General features: G+C 42.4%; 1 protein-coding gene across 6 annotated transcripts in view; it reads right to left on the minus strand.

Moving 5' to 3' along the window:
* The window catches only part of LOC113019101 (phosphatidylinositol-binding clathrin assembly protein), a 112,010-nt gene that overhangs the window by 21,897 nt on the left and 67,295 nt on the right, over positions 1-22,818 (minus strand). For 2 of the 6 annotated variants that reach the window (XM_026162624.1, XM_026162626.1), the window contains exons 7-14: positions 22,021-22,127; positions 18,812-18,853; positions 16,137-16,157; positions 11,909-11,994; positions 11,625-11,748; positions 7,704-7,840; positions 4,800-4,900; positions 2,627-2,737 (exon numbers count right to left, since the gene is read on the minus strand). In XM_026162624.1, the coding sequence (XP_026018409.1) occupies positions 2,627-2,737; positions 4,800-4,900; positions 7,704-7,840; positions 11,625-11,748; positions 11,909-11,994; positions 16,137-16,157; positions 18,812-18,853; positions 22,021-22,127 (729 nt within the window). The remainder of the gene's footprint in view (positions 1-2,626; positions 2,738-4,799; positions 4,901-7,703; positions 7,841-11,624; positions 11,749-11,908; positions 11,995-16,136; positions 16,158-18,811; positions 18,854-22,020; positions 22,128-22,818) is intronic. The other 4 variants (XM_026162627.1, XM_026162625.1, XM_026162629.1 and 1 more) reach the window with 4 other exon arrangements.

Genomic DNA, 22,818 nt, shown 5'->3' on the forward strand with positions numbered 1-22,818 from the left:
GAGGAGGAGGAGGAGAGCAGATGGAAAGGAGTTGCCTGGGTGATTTTTGCCTTGTGAAGTGTGATGGGGAGACGATGAGGCAAAGACAGGGAGAGGGAGGGAGAGGAAATACAGGGAGGAGTAGGAAGGTGGGGATGGTGTGAACCACAACAACAAATAACAGACGAGCAGAAGCAGACAGATGGGATGGAGTAAAATGACAGAAGACGTGTGAGCACAGACTCACAAACACATGTGAGCACGCATAGAAATACACAGATAACGCATGAGCACACACATACACACAGGGGGATTTTACATGCGATGCTGCCAGTGGCCCAGATGGTGTATTGGTAGTTGTAGAGGCAGCCTCGACACAGGCCCTATTAATAGAAAGAGTCGCTCCGTCCAGAGCCAGGAACAAGCTGCACGCCTCCAACTGTTAAATCTGAGCAGAGGAGACTGACAGGGTTAGACGAGATTAGAGCGAGCAGCTCCCGAGCAAAGTCACAACTCAGGTCCTTTGGAGTGAAACGGCTTTAAGAGTGTCTGACGAGGCAGCGCTACAGCTGTGCAAATACAGCTAATCCTCCGGATAACAATGATAACGTGACAACATTTCACCCAGGTGACTTCAGGATATTCTTTCCTCGAGGTTACGACGAGCGATCTGTGTGACAAATGTGCTATGATCAAGTCGTCCCGACAACGAGTGTGAACTGCGCGTGGAGCGAATGCTGCTCCGAAACAGCTGGACGATAAATCCCGGTGAGGCTGATTGATGGACGCCAGCACAGTGAAAATGGCTGGCACCATGAAACACCTTTCAGTAAATTTCCTCAAGTGTGAAATAAAAGCACCCAAAAAAACCCCTTTAATTAATTTAAAACAAACCCAATGAAGTCACAGCACACTTCCTCCGTGCTGCTGCAGTTAAACCTGCACTTCTTTCTGAACTTCCCTCTCCCTTTATGATGAAAATAGTCTTTAGATGACCTCTGCAGGTAGTCGCTCTTATCTGCTGTACCTTCTCTGGAGTGGTCGATAACTCGGTGTGCCTTAAAATTATATGCTTTGCAGGAGTGCCTCGGGACTCTAAAGGGTTGAGAAGCGCTGGAATTGATTGTGTCAGTTGCTGAGAGGTTAAAGGAAAGTAAGCTAATAAGAGGGCTCAGAGCCAAAAGGCTTAGACCTGCAACACTTAAGAGCCAGTCAGAGTCAGTCCAAAGCTGTTACCATAACAGGGAGGACACAACAGCAGCAGCAGGCGAGGAGGCTGAAGGATGGCCTCCTACACATCATGACTCCTCTATTCAACAATATTCTTTACAGTGTATTCATAGATTCAGCTCTGTTCACTCTGTCAGAATCATCTCACTACTAACAATGATAACAGAAGTTAACTAGGGTATTTAGCAGTTTTCTTCCAGCTTGGTAAGATCTGTTTAAATGCTCAAATTTAAAAAAGATTGCACATTAAAGAAACCCAGTAATGCCTCAATCACACTGGAGGAAAAACAGGATGACAACCTCTGACTAGAAAAACATCTATGGGGTTGCCCGATTGTGGTGACCAACTAATTTAGTGTGTACCACCCTCTCTGGGGTCAGACGACGATAAACTGGTGGACGGCAACTTGTCTCCAAACTCACACCAGCTCCAGTCACTCTCACGTGGATTTGGAAAGGTCTGCAAATAATTACCGTCTAATTTATGAACAGACTGTCAGAACACTGCAATCAATATGAGTCGGTCTGATGAGTGTAACCCATCTCTCTGAAATAAATGACTTGGCTTAACCGGTTGTATTCTGGTTATATTCTGATTTAGAAGCAATGTTACCCATGTACCCATGTCAGGTTGCAGCTACATTGCTGCCCTGCAGCAACTATCTGTGGAGGAGTTTTAGATGTATGAGGTTCTGCCTGGACTCTGAGTGCAAGCAGGTAATGTGAACGTCGGTGTACTCAAAGTAAATCAGCGATCTTTGCCATTTTATCACAAACAGATTCCATGTAAATACTAACTTAACCAACTGAGTTTAACTGCAGACTAATTCCATCTCAATGCAGCTTTGTCTACATCTTGATCCAACAAAGTCTCTTTGAGGACAGCAGCTGACTGTGAGTGGTCACAGACTTGGTCCCTGCTTTCGAGCAACCATTTCAGAGTCTGCAAGTTCATTGCATACGTTTGTGCCGTGGTCTGCAACCACTGCTTTTAAAATCAGCCTCATGGACACACATTAACAGTCTTAAAAGGTGCTAGATGTATATGCATTTTATTTTGAAAGATCATCAACTAGCTATGGCTGTGACTTTTGCTGTTCTGCTACCTACACACTGTCTAGGTCACGCTCAGATCCTGGATATAATATGTACCAGTTATAACAATGCACCTTTAAACAATAAAAAATACTGGAAGCATTTGTTTCTGAAGTCATCTTCGGGTTTGAAGTGTTACAAAAGGTCTATGTGACAGAGCGAGCAAGCTGCACACACCCACTCAGTCGCAAGAAACAAGTCAGAAGGTTAGTAAAGTGTTAAGCTTTTGTTCCCAGCAAAGCCAAAAGTTATATAATAAAAAGATGGAAAAGGTTTAGTTCAGTCTGGCTCTGCCCGGACAGTCAGGCAGAGGAGGCTTTACCGGCTGCAGGCTGCGGGCCGTTGTTACTGGGTGTGGCCTTATTCCCAAACACAGCATCGAAATCTACGGTCATGGCGGGGCCGCTCTGCTGCAGAGGTTGGCTGTCCAGTCCTGAGGAATGCAATTAAATATGACTGATTAAAGCACCGTTTGTGCTATTTAGGCTGCGCGAGATAGCAGCTGGAGACGCTTTATCGGGCACACTTTTACAAAGGAAACAGCTGTACATACATCCATCCATCAGACAGGCCCAAAGTCACAGCTTTGCTTTAAGTAAGGATTCCAGCACCTCCTGCTTAACTAATCCCATTAGATTAGGAGCACGGACGCTACAGTCCCCAGTGTACTGCTATTGTTGTTGCTCGATGACTCGGGATTCTGCGCAGGCTGTCGGGGACGTCAGCCTTTCACGGGAGAGTTAAGCCAGTGCACGAGGAAATCCACTGACGCACCTTTTTGTCTTTCCGCATCCCCGACTGGGATTAGGAGCTTGAAGCCTCGGGGGAACGGGCGTCTTTTGTGGGATCCACAAAACAAGAATACGCCCCAAAAACGTCACCATAAAGCACAGATATGCAATTATCTGCATGTAAAATGTTGCTCTTACAACATTCAGAAAAAGTGACGTCTTAACAACTAGCATGCTGCTATTTGTGCACCTGTAATTGGCAATTCTGTCACGGCACAAGTTTCCCTGACTAAAACTTTGCGTGTATGTAAAGGAAGACTCTGCCATTTTGGATATAAGCTCATTAATTTCCCAGAGATGCTCCGAGCTGACATCTATACTGTATGAGACACTGGTTTGGTGCTGGCTCAGAAAGCTCAGCATTGGGGCCAATCTATTCAGCTATATTACACGTTGTGCTGTCCTTTGATACCATGTTTCTGCAGCAGTGCACCAGCTTTTAAGTCCGTTTTTGTTGTTGTTTGTTTGGCTTTTCGCTTTACCAAAAAATATGTTGACACCCACTGAAAAGCTCCAACAAAAGCACTTTCTTTCTCTTTCTCATTATGTTTGGTTTTACACTTACTGGGAAGCTTTTAGTGCATCTACAGCAGGGAGAAGGAGCCGTCTTCTACCTGATTGCTATCATCTTCACTTCACCCGTCTCTTGTGTGAGGTGGTGTACTCACAGTAAAACAGAGCAGAGAAAAAACACTAGTGCAATCATGAAAGACTCAAACTGAGCTTGAATGAACCAAAATGGTAATAAATGAACTGAATACCATTTCTTTTTTGGTACGGGGGTAAAAGTGTGAGTGAGAAAATTCCCTAAAAAGGATCATTCCAGCTGAAAAAGTGGGACAAGTCAGTGCATCCCTTTAATGGGAACGTTACAACTCGTGGTCTCAGCTAGCCACACATTCTCTGTAAAGTTTTCCCCAGCACAACGGGAAGCATATTTCCCTCAAATATTAAAGTACTCTTTTAAAATACATCCTCCGTCTATTGCCCGACTGAAAACCCGATCAGTATCTCGTAATCTTACATCCTCTGACATTTCCTGAAGCAAGTAAGCTTTGTGGTATTTCTGAGAAAAGTACGGGGGACATTTATCTGAGCTTCTGGGTCAGAGTCCCTGATAATGTGAAAGGCTCATATCTGAAGTGAGGAAGTCGCTCTGACTGTAACGTGGCCAAACTCTGCATAATCCTTTATCATAAAGCCTTAAATACGCCGCACTAGCCCAGCTTACAGACGCATCTTTGCGCTACATTTTGATCCGAAGCGGCCGATTGCACCCGCTGAAATGTCGACCTTCTTCTTTTTTTTCCCCCTCCACACAAATTTGTTGGGGTGCAGTCTGTTCTCAGCTTTTCAGCCTCAAACAAACAACAAGGAGACGCTGTGTGAGTCTCACTTCTGTACTGAGCAGCAGAGATTGGAACGCAACACAAGACGCCGACTGGGTCACGCTACATTAGCCCCTGAAGAAAACACGATGACGGTGGAGACGGTGGTGGTGGATGGATGGTTTCCATGACGAATGGTCAGATAGATGGATGGACACAGGTGCTCGAGTGGCAGCCAGAGGGGATATTACAGAAATAAATTAACTTGTGTAAGTCTGATTATACGCATGTCTGCGTCCCTGCTGGTGCATTTATTTTTATATATATAAATATATATAAAAATAAATGAAAACGTGTATGTATGCAGGTAACGTACCTCCCCAGGCACTATTGGCGTTGGAGATGGAAGGAGTGCTCTGCACAGCAGGGATGAAGGCCGGCTGAAGATCAAACAGGTCACTGTTCAGATTGGGCACACTGAGGAGAGAAAAGCAGAGAGGCAAGCCACAGAAGAGGCGAGCAGAAAAAAAAGAAAAGAAAAAGAGGGTGAAAGAGATGAGGATGAGTCGAGAGGGAGGAGGGGGAGAAAAAAGGGGAACAGGAGTCGAGTAAGTCAGCGAGAGAACAGAGAGATACGGAAAGACAGATGGAGACGCAGCATTAATATTTAATCAATTGAGCATAAATAGCTAAAGCCACCACTAAAAATGTTCGTTTGTCACAGATAAAGATTAATCCTCCCGCTCTGAAGGGCTGTAAAAACTTCCAGAGAGCAATAAAGCAGTTAGGAGCAGTAAATTCAGAGCGTGCACACTGGGCCTAAATTCTGTTCTGATTATCAAGAATAAATAGTCTTACTTTACCTCCGCTACAGCCAGAGATGAGATACGAGAAGGATGTGTTGTGTTAGATAAGAATTCTTTTTAAAAATGCACGCTGACAGAAAACAAATATATATTTTTAATCTCTGTTGCACAACAAGAGGAGGTTTGTTACTGTCTTTAAAAAGTTCATTAACATCTTGAAACTTCAGCTGAAAATCTGTATTATAATATAAAGCACCTCCTGTTGAGTTCAAATGGCTGGGCACCAGCACCTAAAACCCACTGCAGCCCTAATATTTCACCCACCGGAGCTGTGAGTAAGAATGTAAATGTCATCATGTCTCCAGAGCAAAGTCTGCGTGATGTTGAATTTCAGGCATGTGAGAACAGTTTAGCTAATTAAGTCTGTCATGTGTCCTCCCTCCTGGCAGCTTCCTTAAGTGTTTCCAGTAGTGAGAACTTGTCTGCAGTGGACTATCTCCTGTAGTAAGAACGTAACAAGGACGATGTCCTGACCGATTCTCCTCATACTGCACAAAGTTCACGAGTGACAGCGTAATGTAAGGTTAGATCACAACATTAGATCTTCACAGCATCACCATCATTCAAATGCATCTTTTTAAGTTTTCTATCAGCTCCTCTTTAACAGTGGTTATCGTCTGTCTGCAGACTTCCTATACGGGCTCTGCACTCATACAAACTAAAGAACAGATTTAGTAATGTGTCACGCCAGTGCAAACTGGGTTTCAATGACAAGACTGTATGTAAGAGGCAGGAACTCAACAGTGCTCCCACTGATTTTCACCTAGGATGCCAGGATAAAAATCACGTCAGTCACATGATCACCCTCAAATCAAAGCCAATATGTTTCATGGACTTGACAGAAAACGAATCACTAACTCATTTGTTGCTTGTGCATCACATCCAGATGACAGTCTGAAAAGTAGGGGTGGGTTTTGATAATAGATTTATCGATTAATATCGATTCTGGCTTGGATAACGTGATATCGATTCATTAAAATCCTGAATCGATTTTTTAATATAAATTTATTTTGCCCGAAATGCCAGAATCTCAGTTTCGACAACCACCAAACAGCTAAAACAGTAAATAAGAGCAGGTACACGGATTCTGCACAAAGACGTAAACACAAAGCGCGGACCCGCCGACGGATCAGAATCAGTGAGATGTCGCCTTTCTCACCCGACGGCACGGTCGGGGCTGAAAGCCGACAGCTCGCTGATTCTGATGTTTCGGCGAGTCCGCACTTTGTGTTTACGCCCTTTTTGCGCTGATTCTAGAGCTGTTAGTTTGATCTCTCTCCAAACAATACTGACTGAACCAGCAGCAAAAGAAGATTCAAACTACGCTTCACATAAACATCGTACACTTCATGCACAGCTCTCTCTCTCTCTCTCTGTACTTCAAGAACAGTTTCCCGTCTAAAAATCTGTTTTCTGCATTATTCGCTTGCTTGTTACGCACAAGTCTACGTTATTTACAGGCTGTCGGCCGCTCTTTTTTTCCCTTTTACTTACTTCCGAAAAGAAAACCTAATTTCTGCCGTTCAATACTGAACAAATGTAAACTTTTTAAAATGTGGCAAAATGCAAAACGTTAGCCGTGTCTCTAATAAAACCGCTGTAACTTCAGAGGTAATGTTCATATGTTGATTAATAGTTTTCTTTTGTTTTTGATGAACTGCAGAATATTTTTATAAAACCCAGGCCAGGAAAACCACCTTCATGTTTTTCTGTTTTATCTTCAGCTACTTTGGCACAAAGGCCTCTGCTGTGATGCTCACACCTTTGATAAAGTCTTGTGAGTGTCAGCTTCCTTTTTATAGATGCAAAAATATGTAAATGTACTGATCTGAATTCTAATATTTCTGACTGTCTGAGGCAAAATTTCCCAGATTCAAATCGAATTGAATTGATTCTAGAAATCAGTGACGATACCCAGCCGTACTGAAAAGTAGCTGCCTACTAACACAGGAGGAAACAATGTAACTGAACGGACCAATCACAAGTGTTGCAGACTGTGCTGATGTAACGTGGAGTTACATTTCTCCGGGTGAACGTCAGGCTGTAGCGTAAGGTTTTAGATGAGTTACAAAGTAACCCCTGTCTACGTCTAACACAGTGCATTGGTGTTAGAGCTACACTGTAGCTGGTCAGTGGTGCTGTATCAGTTACCATATTACTAAGTGGGTTTCATTTAAGAACTCTATGTGCTGCTCTTGTCTCAAAACCTGCTGCTTGCAGCATGAAGTCAGATCTCTGCTGCACACAGGACGGTGGTAAAATGCAAATTCCTCACCGACCTGTTCAGTAACGTGCACACCTGTGCTCGTTACTGAACATCTTTACAAAGCGCTGCATATTTAAGCTAATGGCTCCTTTTCAGTGTGATGAGTATGACTGTGTGAGGGAGGTGTTTGGCTGTGCAGCGTGCTCACCTGTTGGTGGACAGCGTGGAGCTGAAAAACTCCGGGGTCTGCGTGACGTGGTTGTTGTTGTTGGCGCTGCCTATCGACTGGCTGCTGGGGGAGGCAGAGGGTGGAGTCTGCATGGTGATCTCCTTCAGGCGCTGGTCCTGGAAGGAGAACACACAGCCGGGAGTGTGAAAAACAGCACAATGTGACCAGGAAGGCAACACTTAAACAGCTATTTCCCACAGAAATAAACAAGAGGCTCTTTTCCAACAAGCTCCGATCCGGGGGAAGTGACACACTGTGTGCACATGAAGAAAAATACACATTTCCACAGAGGAAAGCACCACCCTAAACCTCCGCAGTTATATAGCTTTGTGTTGCTGTTTTTGATTCAGGCATCTAATCTCACAAATGAATGACGTGACGCAAGGATGAGCAAGAGAAAATACACAGGAGAAAGTACGCTTTGGGGATCTACAGAGTCACTTCTTGGCTTTAAAAGCCAGGCCAAATGAATTCCCAGCCTCAGATTATTGTGCAGTTTCGCCTGCCAAGCCTGCCGTGTTGTTTTTGATTCAGCGCACACAACAATACAATGACAGGCTATTAGTGTAAAGTACTTTAAAACTAATTGTTTCCAGCAAATTCTTTTTTGTTGCGATGCTAAAAAGTCCAGCAGCGCTTGACCCCGAGACTCAGGTGCTGCTGAAACGCTGAATGCGGATCTCTCTGGTGACAGAAACACCGACATCAGCAGAGTCCAACCAAACTGGAGAAAACAATAACAGGTTTAGAATTTTGTGCCTTTTCCGCTGATTCGGGAAGATGAATTCAAACGCATGTGAAGCCTGAGCTGCGCACGCCTTTACATTTAGCTGAAACAGGAGTAAAAAAGCCTGCCGTCAGGTTATGAAACTGATCTGGATAATGCAGTTTTAAATAATTTATTCATCAAATCATCATCAAAGCACTCTGAAGGTGTTCCTGCAGCTCTAGAGACTCTTAACTCTTGCATTAATATAAAGATTTTGCATCAGGATCAGCTCGACGGAAGACGTCCAACTGTCAAGCAACTCTGTTCTCAGTCATCTGTGTTAAAATTTAAAACACATGATAATAAAAATAACTAATATCGGTTTCTCCATGCGAGTCACAGAAGACGCTGAAGCTTCGAGTGCCGTTTTCAGCGACCACATCGCTCGCTTTTGTCATTCTCGCTGTTGTTATTGCCTGTTTCTCGTCTCACACTCGTGTCCTTCCCCTGATTCGCTGTGGCAATGAACTCATTTCTCCACAGGGATCGATGCACATATGTCCATATACTTTATTGATAGTGCGTGTTTAAAGAAAAAAGAAAAAGGAAAAAGAAAGGAAACAACAGCTCTGACCAAAGTGCTCCCAGTTAAAAGAAAGCAATAAATAGAATGAATAGAATAGCCCTTTATTGTCATTGTACATGTACAATGAAACTGTGGGTGCTCAACACCAACTGTGCAGGAAGAAATATAAATAGTAGACAGCAGGAGAAATACATACAAAAATAAGAGAAAGGCACACGTTAGAGAATAAGTGGCAAAAAATAAATCACGTCTTAAAACAAGAAGGAAAACTAAAGTGCAAAACTAGAAATAAAATGGACAATAAAAATAATAATAAGTCAAAAAAAAAAAAAAAAAAAAGAATGAAAGTGGCCAGAAACTGACTTGAACCAACACTTTTTACACACTGTGAGGGATCACTGCCTTACTGTCATGGTTTTGCTTGCATAATGACAATAAAACGTCTTGAATGTTTAAGCTTTCAGGTGCTTGTCCAGGCATTTTCACTTCAGCCTGAACTTTCAATGTATGCAAATGTTCTACTGCACTTTACAACCTCGTCCACCTTTCAGGGATTTTGGACTTTGAGCGGATTAATAGGCAGAAGCTCCCGCTGCTGCCGCGCCGGCCTCAGCCAGGCCGAGTCCTCTTCATCGTTATTCTGACAGTGCAGCGAGGAACAAATGGGAACTGCTGTTATTGTTTTGGCTGAGGCCCCAGCTGGACAGTAGCTGAGCGTGAGTGCATGTGTCCATATGGACACCAGAGAGCGCAGACAGCTGGACTAGAGTATTTGGACGACCCCCGCTAACCCCAGAGCTCGTTCTCTCTCTTTTCAGCTCCTCTTCTTTACTCTGTTCTGCTCTCGCTCTCACTTTATCTCCCCTCTCCTTTCTTACTAAACCCAAAAGGTAATCGGTGGACCCTGGCAGAAACGGGGGGCAACCAAAGGCACGGAGTAAACAGCGTGCTAAAATCCAATCAAGCACGTGCACGCGAGCGCACACCTAGGCGCGCTGGCTGGCTGGCAACACACAGACAAGTGTAATCTGCCAGGATACACACAGAGATCCCAGTAACACTGGGAGACACGTACTGTATCTTTTCTGCCAGGATGTAAGCACGCTTAACATGCACACACACACTGAGTCGCTGTGTTGTAGCTTCACTGCTCCTACTCAATTACAGTTTGCTGTAAGGCAGGACTCCCAGGGCTGGAGCAAGAAACGTCAACACATTTTACACTTGACTTTTCTATTGCTCACTTCGCCACTGAGACTGCTGGCCTTTATCCTCGACTGGGAGTTCAGAACTCGCCAAAGTTACTCGACAATCTTTCAGCAGCAACGCAACAACAACACAGCCGGTCTTCTACCGGTAAAGCAAAGTGGAGCAGTATGGATTTTATTTCTCCTCCCCACTTGTAAGTGCTTAAATGTTGCAGGAGATTTGCAGTAGAGTTTTTCCAGAGACAGGACTGCAGCTACGCTCGTCATGGAGGTGGTTTTTGTGAGGCTATTATTCTTTATTTCCATATAGACAGGCTGGATTATAGGATGGGTTTAAAGAGCTTCAAGCACAGACTTATAACAAGCACTCCGACTCCAGCAATAAAAAGCAACATCCACACCTGATTTACGTTTGCATCACTCCCGACTTCTGTGTCTAAATGACCCGATTTTAATGTCGAGGACCATCACTGGCAACGACAGTGGAGGAGCGTGTGGTGTCTGAGCCCAAGGGTCAGGAATGCTGCTGGAAGCATGCCTGTCCATTTATGAGATTCACTGGGTTTTACACTTGAATTTTGTCCCACTGTATCGAACTTTCAACACAAAGTTCTTGTCTAATGTCCAGAAGCATCCAAGAAAAACATTCAGCGACTTTATGTGGCCTGTGCCATCTTTTTCTGTGACTTCTTCCTTGTCTTCAAAGTGAACATTAGGTTCAGGGTGGCTTATTGCACAAGTTTAACATAGTCATGACTTTCAAGGGGGGAGGAGCTAAAATCAGGTATGGTTTTTTTGAGCATGTGTAGACGTAATAGGTTTCACGCTCTGTGTCACACAGCTCGTCTGCTCTTGGCCTGCATGAGGTCAAAGAGAAAGGATGAGCTCCAACCATCTGCTGTTCAATGACAACAGAACAACCAAAGTTTCATCAAAACTCAGAGTGAGAACGATGAGCATCATTTTAAACTGTGGGAATCATGCAAAGCTGCTCTAATACAGTTCAATAAAAATGAGCATTCAACACTGAACACTACGACATTATCTGCGCTATATCCATCCATCCATCCATATCCATCCATCCATATCCATCCATACACACACACACACACACACACACACACACCTAAAAATAAAAGCCTGCACTGATTTCATTCATCGAAGGCTGCTGAACGACTGAAGCATTACTGAATATGTGGGAAGAAATGGCTGTGTCTGGCAGGAGCTGCACGAAATCGAATAAATTGAATCAAGTGATGCCACTTGAAAAGTCTCTTGAAAGGGGAGACAGCAGTAACTACTTGACCTGCTGCTGCTGGCCTCTCTGCTGCTGCAGCTCTGACTCTGCCCTGCTTTGATCCAGAAACAATTTGGCCAAAAAGAATAAAATTTGTTACCTTGAGCGCCTGCAATCTGGCCTGTTCCTCCTCCAAAGCCTGCTGCTTCTCCTTCTCATCCATGCGGCTGAAGGACATGCCGGTGGAGGAGAGAGACGAGACGGCGTTCGACAGGGTGGATGCTCTGCAAACATAAGAGAAAGGGGAGAAAACAGAGGTGGTGTTCAATTTTTCTTTTTGAGGGAGTACTCTCGAGGAGGAACGGTGAAATTTCATATGATGGAAATGCAAATGACGCAAACTAGAGAAAGGCTGATGCCGCTGACCAATTATAACGTGTCTACCTGGTGTCTGCATTCAGCTCCTTGGTCTTCTTGCCCTCCAGAGAGGCAAGGTGCTGCTCCAAAGCCTCCAGCAGGCTGCTGGGAGCCTGAGAGTCGAGTATGAGGGGAGAAACGGAGGAAATTCAGTCATCCGCTCAACTTGTTTCTCTCACATGCAAAAAAACAAAAACCCCCACCTACACATACAGTAACAGACACAAACAGCACCCAGAGTTAGTTGGTCTCACAGGAAGGTAACAGAGTACATCAGGCTCCAGGAATAGCCAAGGCAACATGCAGAAAACACTCACACTGTTAGCAGGAGACTCAAAGGAGAGACACAACAAAGGAGGAGGTTGAAAAAGAGTGAGGAAGAAGTTGAAGAGGAGAGGCTGCGCCTTATTCTCTTGACTTCCCGAGCACAGAGCGATCATTTCAATGCCGGGCCTTCCCTTTGCTACGTTTGCCTCTTTGTCTTATTCATCTTGCAGTGCCCTCACACCGCGACGTCCTGTCAAACAATGCCAGGCTGTACTCTTTACCTCTGACTTGTCAGTGTGCCTCTGCTGTAGCTTTACTAATTCTCTCTGCATTTATTGCACTTGCAGACTGAGATCATGGCCTCGCTTGTTTTTCCTAAAAACAAGCGAGGCTAGGAGTGTTTAAAGAGCCTTTTGTTGTACAACGACACCAGGCAGCAGCGCTAAATTTGAGCTGTTGTGTACCAGTTAGCGAGTGGGTTACTTGGGGACTGTTGCTATGCTTCTACAGATAAAACAGTTCGGCTGCAGCTTCGAGTTCAACTCCAATTGTTTGACACTGCACAACAGGACGTCTTCTGCACTCGTTAGGTGCCTCATTAATGCCAAAAAAAGACCACAGCAAAACAGCAAGGCGACAGCGAGCCAGGCAGCCGCACTATCGCTGCATAATCAATGGTTTTTAAGAGCTACGGAGGACCACGAGTGCCAAAATTAGAAATAATTACATCATATTAAACGGGACATAAAAATTAAACAAAATCAATTAAATGACATCAACTGATTCAACATAGCTTTAAATTATTTAGCTTTACTTCATTTCCTATTTTAAAGTATTTCCCTTAATAAATGATGTATTTGTTATTGCTCTGATGCTTCTTTAGGTATTTCTGATTTACACAAATAAGTAGACTGTAATTCAAAGTGTGTTTCTTTGTCTGCTAAAATAAAAATTGAGACCAACAGCTAAACAAGATAAAGACGATAGATTTCTGGAAAAAGAAAGTATCTCTATTGAAATAAATGAATATATATCACATCAAAGTAAACTGGGATGGAAAATACAACCAGAACCTTTTCAAATATAAAAATAAAATTGGCAAATAAATCAATCTGTCACATTTCATTAATGAAATTAATGCCTACAGTATTTTCTTGATGCAATTAATGGCTCATTTACAGTGATGCCCATAACTTGTTGGGAAAAGGCAACATTTTCAGAGTTTTGCGTCTGTACAACACCACGTGGGAGACTTTCAGCTTTAATTCAATGAAGAGTTTTGCATAAACTGTTTAGGAAATAGAGGTCAAACTCATGGACATCAACAGATGTTGTGTTTCCTTCACTGTTATGGCCCTGTCCATAATCTGTTTTGGTGGCTGTTGTTGTCATCTGTCTGCCTTTAAGTCTTTGCAGGTCCCGGAGTGGATGAGCTGACGGCTGCTGATTGGTCCCCTGGCCATGTGATCTTCTTCAAATCCCTCACCAGCAGTTGTCCCGGGGCAGCCACTGACAGCAGCAGCAGACCTGACCCTGGCCTCCAAAACTTGAGACTTTTATGCTTGCGATTTGTGCGGCTTCTCTGAGTTCTGTATATAGTGTGTATATTAGCTTTCATTGTACATAGCACATTGTAAATAGCACTGCAACAGAAGGGGTGAGCTGCCGTATTGTTTTTCCTTGCACTGTTTTCTCCTGTTTATTTCAGTTAGGGAGTTAGGTGTAGCGCTTGTCTTTTGTTTGATGTTTGATTTCACATAGGGTTTTAGATAGCTCCTCCTCCTGACTTAGCTTGTTTTGTTTGTTATTTTGGCCTTTGTTCACCCTGGAGCTTCATTTTTGCAGTGTAGATAATAAAACACGATTCACTAAGGAATTGGTTTCCCTCTGTGTATGGTTTTGGGGACCAGGGCGGGGCAGTCTTTTCAAACTTATGTTGCGTTCCTGTACCCCTAGACTGGGGCGTAACATTCACTGAGATGCTCCAACAGGCCCTTACTACAGCTCTCTTTAGCTGCTGCTTGTCTGTAGATCTCCATCTTCAGTTCTGTATCTTGTAACTAAAAAGCCTCTGTGTTGGTTTGACATCAGGTGACTGACTTTTTTTTTTTGTCCAATTTTTTCTTGGGTTGCTTTGGCAGATTTGGCTTTTGTCCTTTTTGCAGAACTGTGCAGGCCAAGTCTAATCTGGTCTTCTTGTACTTCAGTGTAACCAGTGGATTGCACTTTGTTGTAAACAGTCTGTATTTCATGAAGGTGTCTCTTGATTTTACACTCTGACAATAATACTCATACCTCCTTGAGATTGCTCCTGAGTTGGTTAGATGTTGTGAATTTATTTTTCTTAACCATGGAAATAATTCTGACATCTTTAGTCACATCCTGTGGGGTTTTGGTGGGACTTTTTGGTGTTCCTGAGCTGGCCGGTGCCGTCCCCTTTTTTTTTTTAAAAAATGAACCAAATTGTTGATTTTGCCACACTGAAAATTCTTGCTGTTCCTCTCTGGTAGGTTTATTTTAGTATTAGAGCCTAATGACAGCCTCCCTCACTCACACTGTCATCTCTTTGGGTCTTACATTTAAAATTAGTTAAAAGCCTAAAAAATAAAAATTCAACACTTTGAATCAACTTTGGATATTAAGTCTGCTTTATTTTTAGAGAATAACAAGGAACTGTAACTGAAAGTGCCTGTCAGTCAGTTTTAAACCTCTAAAATACGGTAATATGTATAAAAATGGCTGCAATTTTTAAACAGTTAATGCAAAATGTTTGTTAGACCTCTGAAAACCTTCACAGTCAATCACAGACTCAGTGATTTAAAATCTACTGTGGTGGTGTACAGAAGCAAGACTGCAAACAAAATGTGTCACTAGTCCAATAAATTAGAGACCCAAACTCATCATTTCTATAAGTGGGAGTTTCAGTCGTCCATACTTAGCATGCAGCAATTAAAAGAATAGTTCATCTCTCTTTTGGCTTTGGAGAGAGGAGGGGAAATTCTTTCACTGTGAAAATATCACAACGTCATGTCTGCCTCTCCGTCCGCAAGAATGCAAAGTTCGCTGTCAGTAGACACACACACACACACACACACACACACACACACACACACACACACACACACACACACACACACACACACACACACAAAAGAGGCATTTGGAGGCTGGGCCAGACAGTGGGTTCTTGCCAAACTGTTGCCTGGTTGTTAAAGAAACAGCGACTTGCACAAAGAAAGATCTTTAACTGCCGCAGAGTCTGAATAGGTGAAAAGAAGACTGTGTGTGTGCTTAGTCAATATTAGCTCTGACATACACACACTCTCAGAGGGGGGGGAAATATCACGAGCATGCCTTGCTCTTAACATAAGATGCTTAGCAGTAATACCTCTGACTTTAGAAAGCACTGAGAAAAAAGTGCTAGTATTAAAAAAAAAAAAAAGAATCCCTGCTTTCTTCTCTCTGATGTTTCCTTTATTTTTTGACAGTGATTACGCAGTAATGCTCGGGTCATTCACTATTAAAGCACCTGCACCATGCGTGTTGAAGAAATGATGTCGTGCATGACAAGTATGAAATAAACAACATCTAAAAAGGAGGAGGACGGAATTTAAATGAGCTGAGCCGAAAGCCGTTGCAGAGATTCTTTTCATGCAGATGAAGACGGAGGGGTGAAGCTTCATTTTCTATTCATGAGGTTTCATGGCCTTTTGCTTGTCGTGCCAAGGCTGTGTGTGTGCGCGTTTGAGTGTGTGTGTGTGTGTGTGTGTGCGTTTGATAGCGACTGCCACCTGAGGCCGACACACACATATTGCACTGAGTTGACACCAGATCATTCTGCGCTCGAAAAACAGGGGAAGAGCATGCCTTTGAGGGCTTGAGGTGCAAGTGTGTATGGTTGCACACACACATGCTATGAAGACGTTCATGCAGGAGGAGGAGGTTAAGCAGGATTGGGGGGGCGTAGAGTATGCAACCCACCACCTACAATGTATGATCCTTTTGTTTTCTGCGAGAGGAGGGGGAAGAAGAAAAACGTCTGTTTAATGACTACAGTAAACTGTGCAGTTTTACTATGAGTTCAACACCCACACTGTCAGCTCGCATGCTGTTGACTTCCAGCTTCACACTCTAATGATTTTTTAGTAATGCATAACCAAGGTCGCGATCCAGCAAGCTGTAAAGTTTTACTGTTGTGTGTCAGTGTGTGGGAGACTCCCCCTCCCTTTAGGCAAAAATAGGAAAAAAAATTCACCCAAGTTTATTTCAACTATGAGCCAAAGTATGCTCAATTTAATAAACTGTCAATCCAATCAGGGCTGCAGCTTATGATTATTTTGTTATGGATGAATCTGTCAGCCAAGGACACACCAATTGATAACTCGCTTCTGAGATATGGTGCTGATATTTGAACAGCACCAAACTGAGCTGGCTGAGGCATAGCAGAGACTGTGACAGCGACAAAGGAACTAGATGACACCAGGATCAGTCACATATTGTGGCTGTGTGCTATGAAAGAAGTCGCGGGTGGGTGAAATAGATCTGTCAGAAGCAACTGCTCTATGCCAAGTTAATTTTGACTCATTGTTATATAAAATACCAAAAAGAAATCCCACAACCCAACACTAAGACAGCATCTCTGATTACATGCATCCACATTTAGCCTACACTTGCTACTTTAAAGATACAGTCAGCAGAAAAGAGGATACTGTAATCATAAATATGCATAGAACAGTATGTAATTACTTTTCCAGCAAACTGATGCCTTCTAATAAACGTATAATTCATCTATTAAAAAGCTGGTTTGCAGAAGCCAGCTTGTTCACCAACCATATTTGAATACAGTGGCCAGGAAAGACAAGTCACTGCACATTATTGGCATTTTACGTAAGCAGCTTGAGATCAGCCTCCTGTCTCCACATCGCTGACAACAAGTTGGCTAAACAACAATAGTTGGTTTTTAAACTAACTTTATGCTAGCTAATGTTAGGGTTAAGTGTCAAAAAACACAAAACAAACAAACAAAAACATTCCCTTTGATAAACAGTTTGATTACATTCTCACATCAAATGAGAGTTTATTCACTAAGTGTCTGAGTCCAACAATGTTACATCCGCTTCAAAAAACCCTTCACTAACCCTGGCTAAAAGCAGCTAACAGACACTAAGAGCTGCTAATAAACACCAAGAGAAGCTAACGGCAGCTAACAGAGGCGAGCAGATGCGCTTGTTGATGGTTCAACATATCCTCAACAACACCATCATTTATATTCTCTACAGTCACAGCAGATGGCTGCCCCTGCTGGAGGTGTCTTCCTGTTCAAAGTAAGTTCTTCTTCGCCACTGTTGCCAACAGAGAAATGTCTGATTGTTGAGGTTTTTTTCCCCCTTTACAGCAGATCTCATCCAACTAGTAACTAAAATTAACTGACTGACTGTTGTTGCTCATTAAGAATAATATGATACTGTACAGCAGGTCTGCTAGTTTCGCTGTAAATGCCTTCTGTAGAAAAAACATACACTTTAATAATGCTCTATCACACAGACCAGCAGCAAATCATCACCATTTAGAATCTGAAACAACCAGATAATCATACTTTTGCTATCATTTTGAAAAACAATTAATAGCTTCATTATTTCTCAAAAACAATGTTCTATAGTACACAGCCTAACAGTTTCCGCTTCTCTAATGTGGGGATTTGGGCCTTTTTCCTGTTAAATATTATTGCAACAAACCCAATATCCTCGATTTTTTTGTTTAGTTTTTGCTGTTTGACCAACTAAATGAAGCAATTAACGATGCCACTTACTGCAGTATTTTACACAGATTAATTAAGACAACCAACAGATGGATTGGTAAAGCAATCATTAGCTGCAGCCCTCTTGGTGATCAATTTCACTCCACTGAATCCAAGGACGGGCCTTCTATTTTTAACACATTTAGAACAACAAAGAAGGCAAACAAACACAAACAAACAAACAGAAACAGGTCATTAACGGTATTGAAGTGAATTATAATGTGTGTTTATGGGTAGCAGTGTAACAAAGAAAACAATGTCCTTGATGTTCGATCATAAACCACGGGGAGGATAAAAACAACGCTTCAAGCGATTCCACTGAACTCACAAACAAAAAGGAAAATTTATTCTTGACAATTAGAAAGTGCTGTTGCTGTCCTGTTTTTTTAAGCCCTTCATTTTTGCAATTAACTTTAATTTAATTGATTCAAGGTCCAAAGCTCATTGTTTGGGGTTTTTAAATCGGCGTCAGGCATGCCGATGGCCCGGAGCGCTTAAGCAGGCCAACTTTAACACAGCTCAGTCTGTTTTTTTTTATATCTGTAACGAGTATTTAGAAGTGAAAGGGAAAGCAGGAAAGCAAAATCAATTATACCAGAAGGGAGTTGCCTGGATTCAAACAGTAAATTCAGGTTAGCTTTCTTTTAAAGAAACAAAAAAGGAGTAGGGTGGAGAGTGAAAAGGAAGTAAACAACTGGTCAGGAGGGAGAAACAGGCATAGGCAGGGGTGAAATAAAGTGTGAGTCAGTGGATGAAAGCACAGAGAGAGCAGTGAGATAAGAAGTAGTGCTGCAGGAGAAACTCTTTGGGGGAAAAAAGGTGAGAAGGTTGGAATTAGAGAGGTGGACGGTGAGATGTACACTGACCTGTGAGAGATCTGGGATGTCACCCTGATCTATTCCAACTTGCTGTCGTCAAAAACAAAATTTACAAAAGGAAAAAAAAAAGAAAAAAGGAAGGGGTCGGGGGTGGGATAAAATGGAGAAGGAAGCATAAAGAGGAGGGCGGGGTCCATTTGGTGAAAATAAAAGGATGAGAAAAGAAAAACAAAACAAAACAGGGGAATCATTACTTCATGCAGCGGCAGTGTCAACAAAAACAGAAATAAACATGAAAAAGTTTGACATCTCAACAGTGAATGACAACAATGACTGCACAGTGATAAACATGTCTGACCGATGAGGGAGAGCAGGCATGAAGGATGGCGTGATAACTCTGAAAACACTCATAAAGGACGCCATAACCTGCACCAAAACCATCTCCAAAACACTAGGACACGACATAAACAAGCTTATTTTCCCCTCTTTCAAACCTGTTGTCAAACTCACCTTCAGGCTTTACCAACAGGAAATATGAGTAACGTTTAATCCTGTTACTTGAAGATCGTTTGAGTCAATGAAGAAAAATGTACAGCCTCTTTAAATTATTAGACCAGGATAGCATTTAAATAAATAAATGATCTGGTCTGAAGCAAGGTTTAAAAGATTAAAATACACCCTCAGATGAACAGCAACAATATTGTGTAGTTAATTTAAAAACAAAAAAACCTACTTATGCTGCTTCTGCATTGTAAGTAAGTGGACTGAGGACAAAAGACATCAGGAATGATCTTAGAGAAACAACTGCTGACAATGATTAAAAGTCAAATCCTGAGCAAAGTCCATCATTTTACACTGAGAAAGATAATTAACAACTTTCCCAGCAAACCCACCCCTAGGTGAAAGAAACGGCAAAAACCCAAGAGTTACATCTCAGATCTACAGGCCTCAGTTAGCATGTTAAATGTTAAAGTTCATGACAGCACAGTTAGAAAAAGACTGGATAAGTATGGCTTGTTTGGAAGGACTCTCAGGAGAACGTGTCTTCCTTCTAAAAAGAACACGGCAGCATGATTTAGGTTTCCACTGCATCTAAACAGACCACAAGATTTGCTGAAGAATGTCCTTTAGACAGACAAGATAAAAATCAGATGTGTGGTTGTAATTCACAGCTCGACATTTGGAGACAGCCAAACTCAGCATATCAGTACAAACACCTCACACCAACTGTCAGGCACGGCGGAGGTGGGGTGATGAATCTGGGCTTGTTTTGCAGCCACAGGATCTGGGCACGTTGTCATTGGGCTGAACATGAACTCCTCTGAATACCAAAGTATTCCAGAGACAAACATCTGTCTGACAGATAAGGACGAGGAGTTTGACTCTTTTTCAGCCATTCTGTTTTAGATTTGCTCCTGTGTTTGGGGTCCTGAATGAAATGCTGCGGTGGTACCTTAAGCAAACTGTGCATGAACAAATACCTACAAGCCTCAATGAACTGACTACACATGGTAAATAACAGCGGGACAAAATTTCTCCAAGATGATGTGAAAAACTAATGAAGTCCCACAGAAAACAGTTCCTTCAAGGTGCTTCTACAAGCTGCTCAGTCCTGGGGTGCACTAATTTTCTATAAACTGTTTGTGTGTTTTAGCTTCATTTTCTTAATTAAATAAGGACATTGTGCAATTTGTCATATGTTGCTGTTCATCTGAGGTTGTGTTTACCTGCTGAGGATTTTTTAAATTATGTCCTGATACGTAAAACATTAGAACTGAAAGACAGCATATTTTCTTTCCCCCCCTTTTTTCAACTTTAACCAGTGGGCTTGCATGAGAGAACACAGATATCCTAAAGTAAAAAGAGTCAGATTGGATGTTAAACAGTCTTTACCCTGCTAGCTGCACAGTCCAAAGTCAGTAAAATGTCTGATTCAGCCACTGTAAGAATTAAACATGTGCCTTCCAAAGACGATATTTTAATTAGTTGGCCTCCAACTTATACTTTTGATTATTTATCCTGTTGTCATTTATCACAAAACAACCAAACATGAATATCAAGGGCACATTTCAAGTCAATCCAGGTGCTTTCAGTTATTAAACGAAAGCTTAAGAGTTTAGAAAAATGGGACGGTCCCATTTTAACAGGAGGCCTTTTACACTGCAGACATTTTTCACCAATCACACGACAACAGGGGTAAATCTCAGAATTAATGAAGACTAATGTCCAGTCACCTGAGTCCTCTCACTGTTCATGTTGCTCCCTTTGATTAGAACAGTTCTGAGCCACTGGTAATCTTTCTAACTGCAGGGCCTGAGCAAAAATGTCTGCTGTGGAAAGCTGCTTTCTTAAAATGATGCCCAACCCTCATGTGCAAATCTGCTTCAACAATCCATTGAACTAAAAAGGTAACACCTCAAGATCTCAGTTGTTTTTAGTACATTTACTACACTGACTACTCATCGTTTAGATGTAGCGTTAATGACCACATGGAGCAGACTCATCTGCACCAGCTCGCTACTGAGAAACATGTCATTTAATTTATGGATATGTCATAAACTGCATAGATGGCTTGGAAATCCCTGAAATCTACATGTTTGAATCATGTCATGTAAAACATGGAAGCGAAAAAAATATATGAATAGCTCAGAGCGCTACTCAAAAGCCAATTATAAAAGACAAAAGGAAAGTGACTGGGAACATTTATTTTTTTATGTACATTAATGGAGAGAAGATAAAACCCACTAATGTGGAAGTTACAGCAGCTGATCTCACTGTTTCAAGTCTGCTGAAACACCGGGAGGGATGAAAGAGAGGGGGCACCAGAGGGAAGACAGAAAGAGGGATGATCTGTAGGCGCTGGGCGAAGGAGAGCCACACGAGTATCCATCTCTGTCAGGGGCGGAGGGAAGAGCGAGGGAGGAGAAAGGATGAGATGGAGGAGTGTGGGGAGCAGAGGGAGAGCGAGCTAACGGAGCGCCTAACCACATGCTCCATCTTCGGGGTTATTTTGGGTGCATATATATGTAAGTGTGTGCAGCAAATGTGGGGCTGGGAGGGCAAGTTAGGAATTCTGGTTTGAAGAGCGTACAGTAGCCGTGTGAGCAAAAATGTGGCCCTCTTTATATGCACTTCTGGTTCACCGTATCTGTAGGTTTTATGTATATATAAAGGTTTTTTGTTTTTTGTTTTAAAAACCTTTAAGGAAAATGGTCAAAATTGCCTTCAAAATAAGGTGTCTGCGTGGAAAAATATACCTCTGCCACTTTGAGGAACTCTGAGAGCTTCGTCATCCTGTAAAGGAACTTCTTGTAGATGTCCAGGGCATCTTTACACTGGTTCTTCTTCATGTCAAAGTATTTCTCTACAGAGAGGGAAAGACATACAAATTTAAAAGGAAAAAGGAAGACAGAAGTGTGAAGTACAGTACGAAAGTCAGAAGTCTTGAGCCACCCTTCATTTCTACTCGTTTGTCTACTAAGCAGCCAGACTTTGGAAAGTTTTCTTGAGTAATAGTTCTCCAGGTTTTCTACAAGTCTTTAACAGTTCTTTCTTTGGACATTGGCTGCTTTTTCACTCACTTCCAGTCCAGTTCTTATACCTGACCATTTTCAGAGCCATTCTTTTTCCTTGACTTAACAAATGCACCTAACTCAAGGCATGGACTAGTTTTGAGTCTTTACAAAAGAGACCGTTAGAGAGAACCAATTTTAAATTGTATCTTTAGGCACTTTATTACTTGCCTGTCACCAAAACACATCATTTGTTTGCCTTTGTTTAGTTGAGTCTATGAAAAAAGGCCAGTGATAACAGAGTTTGACAGGCATGAAATAACATTTTTGCACCAACGAGGTGAAGAGCTGTTAGCCGACAACTTGTCATATGCCAGCAAATCTGAGAAAACCGGACAAATGAAGGACAAAAGAAGAAGTGACAGGCCTGAAAAACTGTTTACAGCAGTTGAAGAGTATCTGAAAGTCATTTCCTTAAGAAAAAAAAAAATCCAGCAAAGACCTGACATAGTTCTACTAGAGACCTGCTGTTCACTGAAGCCC

This window comes from Astatotilapia calliptera, chromosome 3 (genome assembly GCF_900246225.1).
Source record: "Astatotilapia calliptera chromosome 3, fAstCal1.2, whole genome shotgun sequence".
Taxonomy (NCBI): Eukaryota; Metazoa; Chordata; class Actinopteri; order Cichliformes; family Cichlidae; genus Astatotilapia; species Astatotilapia calliptera.